Genomic DNA, 13,025 nt, shown 5'->3' with positions numbered 1-13,025 from the left:
GAAAGCAAGGCTGACCAAAAGTACCAGCTGCCAAAATTTCTGGTCTCTCCGCTCTTTGTACTTCGGCCCTTCCATTCGCTCGGAACCGTCACCCCGGTGGTACCGACCGCTAGGCAGTCGATGTATTATCGAGCGACTGCTTCTTTTTCTTCAACAATGTTCGTCAAGGTGTGCACGCGTCGGTACGTACACAGATCTACGTGAGAATATGTACGAACGTGGGCTGACCTCGCGGACCATTCTTCTTCGTTCCTCCTTCCCTCTATCCCTCCCTCCTTGTCCTTCTTTCACGTTCTTTCCCTCTCTTCGCCTAAGCTCTCTACCTCTCTACCTCCTCTCCTTGCCACTCACTCTTTCTCGACGATTCTCCACTGGTATAATGACCTCGGGAATCACTGCTCGGGTCGAACTAATGGAGCGATATCGTGCAATGAAATAATATACTGGAACAATGTGAAATTACTGCTCCGGGCAGCTCTGCGTTCGCCACTCCGAAGCTTGGAAATTTCAAGAATCGCGACTTCGCGATCCACGGCGAACGCCTAACGGGATTATTCCATCGGGTCCTAACGCCGTGCCATAAACAAGATAAACGATCGAGAGTGGGATGCATTAAACGTTCCTTTTATTTTCTATCTCATCGAGAGCACCGCGATTCCCACGATGATTCCCGATCATCGAAATGACTTTCGAACTCGTCGAACGGACTTGCTACGCGATACGTAATCCAAAGTGGAATTTAATAATCATAGCCGCGTACAAAGTGGCTCGAGCAGAGCTGGTTAAAGACGGGAATGCGAACGGACTTTTATACGTCGAAGACCCTAGATACACACCACCTGTCTTATATCCTGGTGTTTAAATATTTAAAGAACAAGATTCGCGAACGAAAGTTGTATTGCAGGCTGAATGTGAAATATAATTTAATAACGGTGACAGATCATATAATAGTTGAACTGTATCGTATGCCGAGGGATGAGCGCACAAGAAAATCTTAGTTTAAAACGATTGCCGTAATTAGCGCATATTTAGATAAACGTGCCGTACATTTTACAATTTCAATTGGACACTTTAGCATTCTTTTAACATACTATGCATTTACTTTAACAACTTACTTTGCTAGATACGGTTCATCTTTGTAATTGTAAGTTGCAATTAATGGGTGACGGTTTCCTTTGTAAAATAAAACGGTTACGTTGAATCAAAAATGAATTCGTGTTGTCGCGAGATGCGTACTAGGTAACGCGAGAGTACCTGTGATATCGTGTCCCGTCGATTCAAGAAAGCGAAGAGCAAAATCTTCTGCCGGTGTCAAAGAAACGCACATTGGGCTGTACTTTCGTCGTATTTTAGCTTGGTAAGCGATGTAAGCAGTAATCGGACACCAAGGCGTACAGCGTAGTCGTCTTGTGACCCATTTATCGTTCTCCGCTGTCTAGTGTTACCCGCGGGAAGAGTTGTATCGCGAGATCGCCGTGTGGGCTACGTTAAATTCATCGTTGACAAAGAAGTGACATTGACGAATTGGAATGCAGAAGTATGGTACGCCTGGAGGCGGAAGTGCGAAGGACATCGTGCAATCGCGTTGAGATATCGGGACCTTAACATCCTTTTTCCGCTATTATTTCGACGAAAACCATTAGCGTCAATAACGATACGCAGATAGAAATGGTAGGGGACAGTTCTCTAATGTTCAGCACTGCAAATTATAGGGCAGCTATAGAAAACACGAACCAGGCTATAAAATATGCAACGCGGGTTCGCAAGAGTTGCGGTGACATACGAAGCAATCGCAAAATCTATTGTCGTTTCACTTTTGTTTTTTAAAATGACCATACATATAGGTCATTTAATCGTTATTAACATATGCTCGTTTTTCCTATTTCCTACCGATAAAATATGTTAACATTAACGTGCATAAACCGCGTTTAATCGTTGTTATTATTATTTCATATTGGGTTTTTCTGACTCGCGATAATACAATATATTAATATTGATAGAAATTTACGTAATTCAATCATTATTATTGTATGTATATTGAATATGTTCGTTCTGTTAATTCATCGATAAAATATGTATCGACAAGATTATTTTTCTCTTTAATCGTACCTGTTCTATTAGCATGTATAATTTATTGTAACGATGTACGATGAATTAATTTGCTCTTAATAATCATAGGTGTCCCAAACAGAGGAGCTATAACTTCCAGTATCAGTGTGCGTAGAAAGAAGCATCGAAAAAAGTAACAAAAAGGGAAACGAAATATTTTAAGTGGTACGATTTTTGCAACATTCTTCTAATACGGTTTTTGTATGGTATAAAAGCAATTTGGAGGTCTCGTTTGCCGTCCGCGTTTTAACGCGTGTTTATTTTTCGTGGTTCCTGACTGCTGTTTTCGAGTTTCACTCGATAGCGAAACATTGGGAGGACGAACGGGCTAGAAGGGAACATCGTTGCAACGATACGTGTGTTCGGCACGAATTGCATCCAAGCGACGAACGACACGATACGCGCGAACGTGTGTGTATACATGCTCGAAAGAGAAAGAGAGAGACCGAGGACAAGCGAGGATAGAGCGTTGGGTACAGGACGACCCAAAATATGTGCGCTTTTCCCTAAATCTCACATATACGATTCTCTCGCGCGGCATAGAAGATTACGGAATTAGTCTTCTTCCAGACAATGTAACGCGGTGGTAAAAATTATTCGAAATTAAAACTCTACTCGGAACGAAATTCGACGAGTGATCTGAAAGAGACGGATTTAAAATGCAACGCATCGCAGTCGTTATCCGTCATCGGATTAACTTGCCGAGTTTTTTAGCAGTCGATTTGTATAACCCGAGTGTGTACATACGCGAACGATTTTTTTTTTTTCTTTTTTTAACGAGTCATTCGTGAATCGTACCGTTTAACGAGAGATTTACGAATTTATTTGCTTACCCCATTGGACGAAATAAAAAACGATCGGGGCCTCTTCGTGGCGATCTATGCTGTTTGCTCTAACAAATTGACACATCATTTTTCAATCGACACACATTTGCACATCCTGTGCGTTCGTTGCGATGATATTTCGTGAAACTGCAAGGTCGAGTTCGAGAACTGCCCAATGCACACGTACACGCGTATGTTTTGTGGTTAGAGGTGGTACGCTTTCGATACAACGTTATCTGAAATATTATTTCGGGCAACGCGTAATCTTGTATATTCGTTATTTCGTGTTTAAGAAAGAGAAAATCGATTGTTCGTTATAAATATTTCAGTGACACGTAGCAAACGATACTATTCTCAAATTACGGTGCAACAGATTGACATGCTTACACTTGGCACTTGTTCTTCCGTATCCGTGTATGTTTCTTGTCGTCGTATGTTTCACGTCACCGTACGTGAAAACAATCGTTTCTTATGTTAGATTGAAATCAATTTCTTCATCTCTGATTGTCGTTAGAGCAGATCTAGGTAAGCGTTCGATACCTCTCGAACTGTCACGGTAACCACGTCGCCTATTACGCGTTAGTCAATAACCCTACTATACGAATAATAATTGATGCATATCAAGTTTTCAATCGTTTTGTACGTTACTTTATACGTTACTTCTTTCCTATCGAAAGTTCATAATAGTATCCACATCTTTACGTAGTATTCAAAATTAACACACCGACTTCCGTGGGGGTTAACGGTGACCGGTACTCGGTTTGGCAACAGTGCCGTGGAGGCTATCGGTAATCGGCGACGTCATGGCGACAATTCGTGCGGTAATTTTACGTGTTAATAAGAAATTTCGTGAATTACGCGTGTCCAAGGGAATAGCAGATCATCGACGTTTCAGAGATTTGGTCAGCTCGAGATACGGAACATCGGGAAAGTAAGTGAATCAGTGCTTTGGCTTTACACAATGAAAAAGATCAGTGAATCGATCCAGACAACCTCGTGAATTACTTTACTTGGATTAATGTGACGAGATCGTGTGTCACGGAGGTCTACGAAATGGTAAGTGCTGGCAACCGTTTTATCTCGAATTTTCTCAAGTACGGTAGAACGAATCGATGTTGCGTATTCGTTAATTTCCAACGAAATCTTGTACGATGAATATAAACTTGAAATGGAATGATCCGCCAAAAATGTATTTCGGTGTTATAATACGAGAAACTAATCGTGAAACGATTAAACGGTCAGCTTATATCGAAACTCAACAGCGAAAAATAATTCCTGTTTCCACAATGTGTCGTTGAATAATTCGCGAAACAGGTAATTCGTGAGTACAGATGATAGAACGAAAAAGGAATTGCCCCGTGGTAGAAATAATTTGTCAAGCACGAAGGGGACAAAATTACCGGTGTACGATATGAATTTTACAACTAACACCGACTGCTCAACGCGACACGCCTGTTATATTTTACAAGAAGAACGATCGTTAATATCGTTCATTGATATTAATTTCTGTCAAGCTGGATAATTATCTGACAGGCCGTGCGATCGTTTAATGGATTATTATGCGCTTCCGTCCGAGCATTAACTCATTTTCCACGTTTTAAAAAACAGCACGTCGCGGTTCGTTGTTAATTTTCCAAGTTGTTTACTCGCAACGTCATTTAGGCGGACAAAAAATATTCCGTACAATATTTATACTTGCTAAAGTTTGCGCTTTACACTCGATATCGTTACGGCGACAAAATATTTCCACTTCGAATGAAAAATTAATGAACTCGGCGGAAGTTTGATCGTGTTCGTACCACCGGGACAAGATAAAAATATTTTTTCGCGTACGAATGAGGACGAAGAGGTTCGTTAGAAATACAGTAGCTCGCGAAAGTATTCGAGCCCTTGCGATCTATACGATTAACTAATAAAATATATATATATACTTTAGATTTATGTTTTCGAAACAAGATTGGAATCAAAGTCAGATGCGAATCTCGAGAATGCGTGGTTAACTTTACTACCAAATGTGAGAGAACGGACAGGATTTATCGCACATTGTGCGTGAACGTATCGTTACGGAGAACGTAAAGGTATCCGTATGGACAAATGAATTTTGAATTAATTAACGTCAATATTAATTATCCGACATCTGAATTTCCTTTGGCATCGATAGAAATGATTTGCGATTTTACTATTACGATTTAATCAAAAATGATCTCTGCCGCAATACTTTTTGCAGCTTTAATACGTTACACGCCACGTCACCCATATGTGGGTGACAGTGCATTTCACTGAAGAAGTAAAAAAATTAATTCTGAAAGTTAAGATTCAAAGGGAATGAATTTAAATGAAATTCGTGTATTTTGATGAAGTTATAAAAATAAACACCACGACGGATGTTTGATTAGGTAGTCTCCAATAGTCTGAATAATAATATTTAATTCTAGCAGAAATTTTCAAGAATATCTCTCTGGCAGTCAACGTGTTAATACATGACAGGACTTTTCGTTAACACGTTGACTGTCACGCTAATAATCTTGAAAATTTCTACCGTGATTAAATTTTATTTACTAACTATTGGAGACTACTCGATCAAACATTTATTGTGGTATTTATTTTTGTAACTTAGCCGAAATTCAAGTATTTCGTACAAATTCATTTTCTTTGACATTTAACTTCCAATACCCATACATGGGCGACATGGCGATCAACGTGTTAAGAAACTACAAAAATTAATTCCCAAGGTGAGGCAATAATGAAAATAAATCTGGACAGGGTTCGTAAATTAGGCGACGTTCAAAAATTCTATACAACGACAAATGTTAAATTATCTAATCTTCGATAGTCTCGAGATATAGTATTAGCGTAATTTTCACGAGTTTTAACTTTGTCAGCCAACGTGTTAAAATAAATCAGGTCCGAACGGGTCGAAGATAAATGCGTAAAAAAAAAACCATTTGACGTAGCTACAACCGATCCGACAAACTAGACGCGCGAAGACGTTAATGTGCGCAATAACAATGGTAGAGCATATCAAACGACGCGCGCGAATTAAACTCACATTGAACATCGAGTCGTCATCGGGTCGTTTGATAGAGTGCCATTCCGCGTTAACCACAAAGTCGTCCTTCTGCCGGTTCTCTTCGCCGCGGTTCGTTACGTCATGCTCTCGAGAGTACTAATGTCGCTTTGAAGTTTTTCGGAAGGCGTTCCAAGGCGTCGAAAGGTAGGCAAAGACAAAAAGAAGGTGCCGCGTCATTTTCGTCAATTTAACTTTGGCCTCCCTTCCCCGGTAGGCCACGTAGGATCGCTCGGCATTTCACCCCCACCGAGGCACCCTTCTTGTCGCGTCCGCCCCTGTGTGCCACTCGCCCCCTCCCCCGCCGTCTCACTTCGTCCCCCGGCCCCTTCCTCCGCAGCTTGCCTAGCCTCGCCTCGCTTCGACTCACCCTCCTCGTCCGCCTCGCCTCGTCGAAGCGAGGTCAATCGACGGAGAGGGCTGAAGACGACCCCCACCCTTAGCCACCAGCCTCCCTACCACGGCTACTCAATATCGTTTCATTACGCACCCTGCTCCGCCATACCCATCCTCCACCGCCACTCTCGACCCCTCCGCCCCTCGACGCCCGTCACCCCCGTTGCGCCTGCACCGACGCCCGTCGCCACTGCACCCCCTCGCCGTCCCTCGCCCTGATCACCCCTGACCCTCTCCTCTCCCACCTTCTTCTCCTTCTCCTTCTCTTTCGCCTCCCGCCGCTTCACCCCCCTTGGACGTCGCGCTCCTACTTCGGCGACGAAACACGAATGCCCACGAATTTTTATTGTTACTTCTCGCGCTGCTTCCTCTCGCCTCCTCGCTTCCCTCTCTCACGACCTTTTTTTATGCGCCTTTTAACGATCAGCAGTAACTGCACCCACCCGAACATTCCTTCTCCTCCTCTCCTCTCCTCTACGCTCCGTTCCTTACCTCTTCCTCCGAGCCCTATCCTCCCTCGCGCGCCTCGGGTGCCGAACGTTTTTTTAGAGGCAAGGGGTGTGGGTGCACAATGGGCCAAAGAGCGGAAAAATGCACCTCGCTAAGCGTTCGTTTGTCTTGCGCGATGTAACGGGCAATCGAGCACGTAAACAAACTTTTCTTCGCCTCTTGAATTTTAAAAGCGGAACGTTTAAATGGGGGAATATTCGATTGCAACGAATTTAACGTGCACCGAGAATCATTCGTTCGATTCGAGATATGCTCTGGCAGGAGGACCGACGAACAATGTCGATGGTCACACGTGGACGGGTTTTTCGAATTCGATCAAGCGTACGCGAGACCTGCGCGTTATTCGATATTTACGTATACGTACTCTTCGTCTACGTCTTCTTGATCCTAGAAATGTCCCGAATCGAGCGGCGATGCGACGTCGTTGCGAGGATGCATACGGACATCGCTACTGCCGGTGGTCGCAACGTGCGAAACTTTGGCGGAAGAGTATCGCGCGGAGCATCGATTCGAACGGTTGGATCGCCGGCGGAAACGGGCATCGCTTCGTTACGTCCAGTTCCATGCTTGATGCGCACGGAACAGATCGCGGGTATTAACAGAAATGATCCAGCGATCTAGATTACGGGGAGGTTTGCACACTCGAAACTAGTCAAAAATGCCACGCGGTCGGCATCGATCATCTCGGCGAGACCGCCGCCGTCTACGTGTGCGAGCAACACGTGTAACGTAACAGGTCGCGATAGTGGCTGATCGCGTGAGAATGGTCGCGGGTCGTTTCACAGCGTGGCGGCTCGCAGCAGCATCTTGATTTCGTCCGAAAGACGGTCGAACACTAAACGAACACCGAACAACGGAGAACTGACACACCAGCGGGATTGATCCATTCGTATACGCGTGGAACACATTCGACTCGATTCCGGCCACGTTGCGCCGCCATGGAACAGGCGTCGTTACGCCTCCGTAACCGGCGCTGGTGCAAGCACTACGGACACTCGCGTCGCGGCTCGATTTCAAGCCTGCTGCTACCCTCCGTCACCCTTTCCCGAACACGTACTGGTCGATCTCCGAAGATCATGGAAGTCTCGAGAGGAGTACGCCGCCGGCGGAGCTCTGACGCGCACACACGCGACTATGCACCCCGCGCTTCCGCTTTCTCTTTCTCCTTTTCTCGAGAGCGAGCCACTACCGCCTTCCTTTTTAGAATCTTCGCGACGGAGAAGGAGAACCGATCGCGACGAGAAAAAAGTAGGAACACGGGTTCGGGAGAGGAAATCGAAGGTACGGGGGGATGGACGCCGAGAGGAAGGGTCGAGGCGACGCGGGGGGGACGAAGGGAAGGACTCGCGAAAATTTCTCGACCACCAGCGGCAGTTGCGTCCCGAAACGAGAGTAGAGAGACGCGAACGAGAAGAGAGAGGTAGGGATGACGGTAACGGAAAGGGGTTGACGGAGGTGGCGGAGGAGAAAGGGAGAGGACGGAAGAAGGGTGAGGTTACGAAAGTGGAGGAAGAAGCGTAACGGCGAGTGCACGCAACAGCAGCGCGCGTGGAAACGCGCCTTCTACAGTACGAGTAGCGGAGAACTCTTCTCTTGACGGACTAACCCGAAGCCAGAGGAGGGACAGAAGGGGGAGTAGGAGGACAATGGTGGGGGCGTAAGCGACGAGAGGGCAACAGAGGGATGCGGATCGGCAAGAGGGAGGAGGAAGCAGGGTGGCGGTAAGAAGAAGAAAAGAAGGTTTCGGGCGGCGGCCGGGATCGCTCGGTTGTCTGTGGTCAAGGCACGCAGCTCGTGCAGTATTCTATGCGCGGTTGACTCCCGTGTGTACGACTCCGTGTAAGTAGTAGTGGTGGCGGCGGCATTAGCGAGGAGGCGCCGGCGTACAAGGGCGCGAAACCATAAAAACCTGTTATGCGAGTCATTCTCATTCTTCCCACCGAATTTTACTAATTAAAACTATCCCCTCCGATCGAACAGCCTTAACTCCATTTATATCATCGTCTCGTAACACATCGACGAGACGCGAATCGAACGTGTCGCATGTACGATATGGAAAAAAAAAAACGAAGATCTCTATACAAAAAATTATGATACCTAGTCGACGAGTAATAGCTGAAACGGTTTTCATTTTGTAGTCGTTATTCGAGATTTCTACCTAGACGAGGATTTTGCTCATCTTTCGTATATAGACTTTATAATTTCGCTTATAATTCCAGCCTTTGTAAAACGGTGTCGAAAGCAAAGCAAACTGTACAATTCGGAATACCAGAATATTCAGCCGTTTCGCTGCCGTAGCGTCGAGAGCGAAAATATTCCGTGAAACGTACACAGAGGAGCGAAAAATCGTAAAATTTACCAACGCACGGAGCGAGGTACACGGGCGAAATGTTGCTATGTTTCTCGACAGCATGCAACCACCCTGTTGAACGTACGGACACGAGTAGGAGTCACGCCTGGCTCACAGTCAACCAGGATTCGGCGTTTCGGTTCGCAACAGGTCTCACCACCGGCGTTGCTTCCCTCTCTATCTTTACCTCTTCCCCTCTTTGACCCCTATATCTCCCTCCCGTCCCTCATCCTCTCGCCTTCCGTCCACTCTCACCCTCTCTTCCCCTCTCCGCATCGACACACAGACAGTCGACTCGCACGCTTGCAACTATACATATATCCCTGACACATTCGGGGATTTACCACGCGGCCGTATACCGACTTGCAAATGAATTCCATTCCTTCCAATTAAAAATTCTAATCGACGATATTATTATGCATAGAGCGATACCGAACCATCGAGATGGTACCCTTGGAATTCTAAGAAATTCCTTCTTCCTTCGATTTGCTTCGGAATAAAAACTTCGATGATCGTACAAAGTTCGAAGAAAACATTAAATTTATCATTAAAAACGTTTGGGGTCACTGTCCAACTCTCCCATCGCATTTAAGACAAGTATTTCGCAACTGTTGCATACGTTGCCAACACTTCGAGTTTGTATAGTTTGGGGTGGTTAGTGGACGGGTAAAGATCGTTGAAGAAACTTCAAACTCGGTTCATGGAAGTTTGGATTCTCTCTCGACAGACATCGTCGAACAAGGGAAAATTCATAAATTAGATACGGAAATCGGAGCCCTATACCGTTGACTTTCCCCGTGTGAGAATTCTTCAGCTGGAGATGACGTGCGACGTACGGCCTAGAAATGTACCGTTGATCGCGTTTAAACTCACCGACTACGAAGACCATATTCTTTGTCCATCGCAGCAGCTCCCGTCGGATGTGTCTGCGTTCCTGTATGCAGCGGGCATAGGGGCAATCCGCCATTTTTGAAATCACATCTTAGAATATGTGTGTGTGCGTGCCGGCCGGGTGCGCCTGCCTCGTGTTCCCGCGTGGATATCCACCCCCTCCGCCACCGGCCTTCCTCCGTCCTCGTCGTCGTCGTCGTCGCCGTTGTCGTCCTCGTTCTCGTCGTCGTCGTCCTCCGCCTCCTCCTCCTTTTCCTCCTGGCGGCGGTCTTCTCTTTTCCTTTGGATGACCGGCTTTTCCGATCTTCCCCTCTCGGTTCCGTTCGTCGTTCTTCCGTCCGGTGTTTCTCTGTTGTTCAGCGCGCGCCTCGAACGCGAGTCGAGTTCGCGGTGTTGGCGCGAGGAGGGAAAGGTAGCGTGTGTGCACACCGCTGCTTTAACGTGCGCGCCGGGAGCGACGTCACGCGTGACGTAGCGTGCGCCAGAAACCGCCAAAGTGGTCGAGGGCCGATAACGGGGGCCCGTTGGTCCTCGTCGTGGTGGTCGTCGTTGTCGTTCTCGTCCTCGTCCCCCTCCTACTCCTCGTCGTCGTCGTCGTCGTCGTCGTCGTCGCTGTCGTCGTCGTCGTTGTCGCCGGCGTCGTTACGTCGGCTGTGGCGGCGCTTCTTCGCGAGCGTCGGAGGGATGGCGAGCCGACGGCAGCGACGGTGACGGTGGCGATGGCGGTGGCGATAACGGTGGCGGCAACGGCGGCGATTCTGGCGGAGTAGGGATGGGACCGCGGAGAAACGACTATTCCCTCGTGCTGAGACAGGGTTAGGGCACGGGAACGCACAACACACGTGCACGCTTGTGCCTTGGCTGGTGCGAGAATTCAGTCTGTTGTCGACGGCGAGTCCTCTCTGTTACTTCCTCCGTCGTTGCTCTCTTTTTCCACGAACCGATTTCGCCTTCGACGATCGCCCCAACGATGATCGTCTCGCGGTGGCTGCTTTCCAGCGAAATTTGCTCTCGGTTACCTGCAACAAAAAACGGTAAATGCTCGTTACTCTCGAATCGTTCGTCTCTGCGATCATCGATCGTCGATCTCTACGCGACCCCTATCTTTCGTCGAGTCACGTGGACGCGAACACGGAACCGTCGCGTCGTAAGATCGCTGCCCGCTACGCGAATCACGCGGGATGATAGCCAAAAGAATGCACGGGACACCTGCGTGTAAAGGGAAAAGGGTGCCGGCCCCACCCCGAAACGGAAAGGGTACTTCTACTCGAAATGAAACATTGCCGGTAAGAAGGGAACGTCAGGGCCGATGGTGTAGGTAGGAAGGTAGTAGGGGCGGCTCGCACTCTCTCGCGGTGACGCGATATGGGCAGGAAGGGTAGGAGGATGAGGAAGAGGAAGAGGCGCGCAGGGTGGTCGGAAGGTAGCTATAGGGGCGGATTCGCGCGCTCTACGTCGGCAAGGGGGTGGGAGAGCGCACCGCCGACGGAAAGAGAGAGGAGGCAGAGTGCGCCTAATATGCAACAAGAGAAAAAGAATTGGCGATCAATAGGTAGTAGCTGGTAAGCGTCCTTTCATCCGCCCCCGCGAACACCCTCGTCCTTTCTACTTGCCCTATTCCCCTCTCGTCCGTCGTTCACCTCCTTCCTTCTCGGTTGCCTCTATCCTCGACACCCACCCTCCCCATCCTCCTCACCCTCGTCCGTCACCCTCCGGCCCTCTCCTCTACTGTCCTGCCATGCCAGCCCCTTGATTCTCTTGCGTTCATCGCGAAACTCCTTCGTTCCATTGCCTTCGTTGCCGAGATACCCGTTCTAATAGCTCACCTAACTTCCTCTTTGGCCGTCGAAAATCAAACATCTTCTAATTCTGCCCCTATTTCGACCTCGATCCCGTTCTCCCTTTCGCTCGGTCTTCTCGCCAGCTTCTACATTTCCCGCCGTTTGCTACACTCGGTAGAAAGTTTTTGAGCCAACTCGACTGCACGTGGCAAACCGCACGACACGGCTGGAATAGCGCCCTAGAGAACTCGGTATGCTGACACCTCTGGACCAACAGCACGGGAATCGCGTTTAAATCTTCATACGGAAATGTCTCGGACATACGGACGAAAATTTATCGCAAAAATTCTTTAACCGAGTTTGGACTGGCTCGCGAGTAAACACTTTCCCTCTCGAGCGATTTCCTTCCTTCGTCGCTTACGTACGTGTTTTTCGTCTAGTTTGGTTGTCTGGATCGTAGATGTCTTGTGTGACACGAATTACGTATCGTTCGCGTTTAGCATTGATCCACGTGCAACGGTTCCGCGAAGTAACGCCTCCCCGTTGGCTGATAATTCAACGGCGTAAACGGGCGCTAGCGGTTCGCGGTTCGGATCGATCTTCGTCTACTCGTCAAGAGGACCATGATCGATAGTGTTTCGTTGATACGACGTATGATGCAGGTGATCAAAATCGGAGCGGCGTCGGCGGTGGCGGCGGTGTTCGTTAAAAGCGTTTGATTCTCGGTGTTGATATTCCGCTCGCGCACGGACGCCGCTCGGTGAATAGAAGCTAGCCGTGGGCTAACACGCTGATACCGCTGACGCTGAAAGATCGATTGCATACTAGTCGTAGGTAAGCCTACGGGAACAATATCGACGAAACGCACGGGGGCTCTCGGTTCTGCGTGTTCTACGTTTGCCGATACACGCGTGCATATGCCCCTTCTCGAAAGTCTAATTACCAAAGGTAGTCAAATTTTATTTGGAATAGCAGATGAAAGTGCTAGAGTTACTCTTGAGAGTAGAAAAGATACATTTAGGAGACGAGCTGGTTTACTCGGGGTGAGCTGAAGTTGGACAAATTGGTTTCTTAAATAAGAAAAATCATCGAGAGTG

General features: G+C 47.6%; 1 protein-coding gene across 3 annotated transcripts in view; it reads right to left on the bottom strand.

The window, feature by feature from the left end:
• Positions 1 to 13,025, bottom strand: part of LOC128874536 (mushroom body large-type Kenyon cell-specific protein 1) — an 81,408-nt gene that overhangs the window by 39,725 nt on the left and 28,658 nt on the right. For all 3 annotated transcript variants that reach the window (XM_054119355.1, XM_054119354.1, XM_054119356.1), the window contains exon 2: positions 10,130 to 11,166. In XM_054119355.1, the coding sequence (XP_053975330.1) occupies positions 10,130 to 10,223 (94 nt within the window). In that variant the 5' untranslated portion in view covers positions 10,224 to 11,166. The remainder of the gene's footprint in view (positions 1 to 10,129; positions 11,167 to 13,025) is intronic.

Source organism: Hylaeus volcanicus, chromosome 4, assembly GCF_026283585.1.
Source record: "Hylaeus volcanicus isolate JK05 chromosome 4, UHH_iyHylVolc1.0_haploid, whole genome shotgun sequence".
Classification (NCBI taxonomy): domain Eukaryota; kingdom Metazoa; phylum Arthropoda; class Insecta; order Hymenoptera; family Colletidae; genus Hylaeus; species Hylaeus volcanicus.
This window is presented reverse-complemented; position numbering and strand designations above follow the sequence as displayed.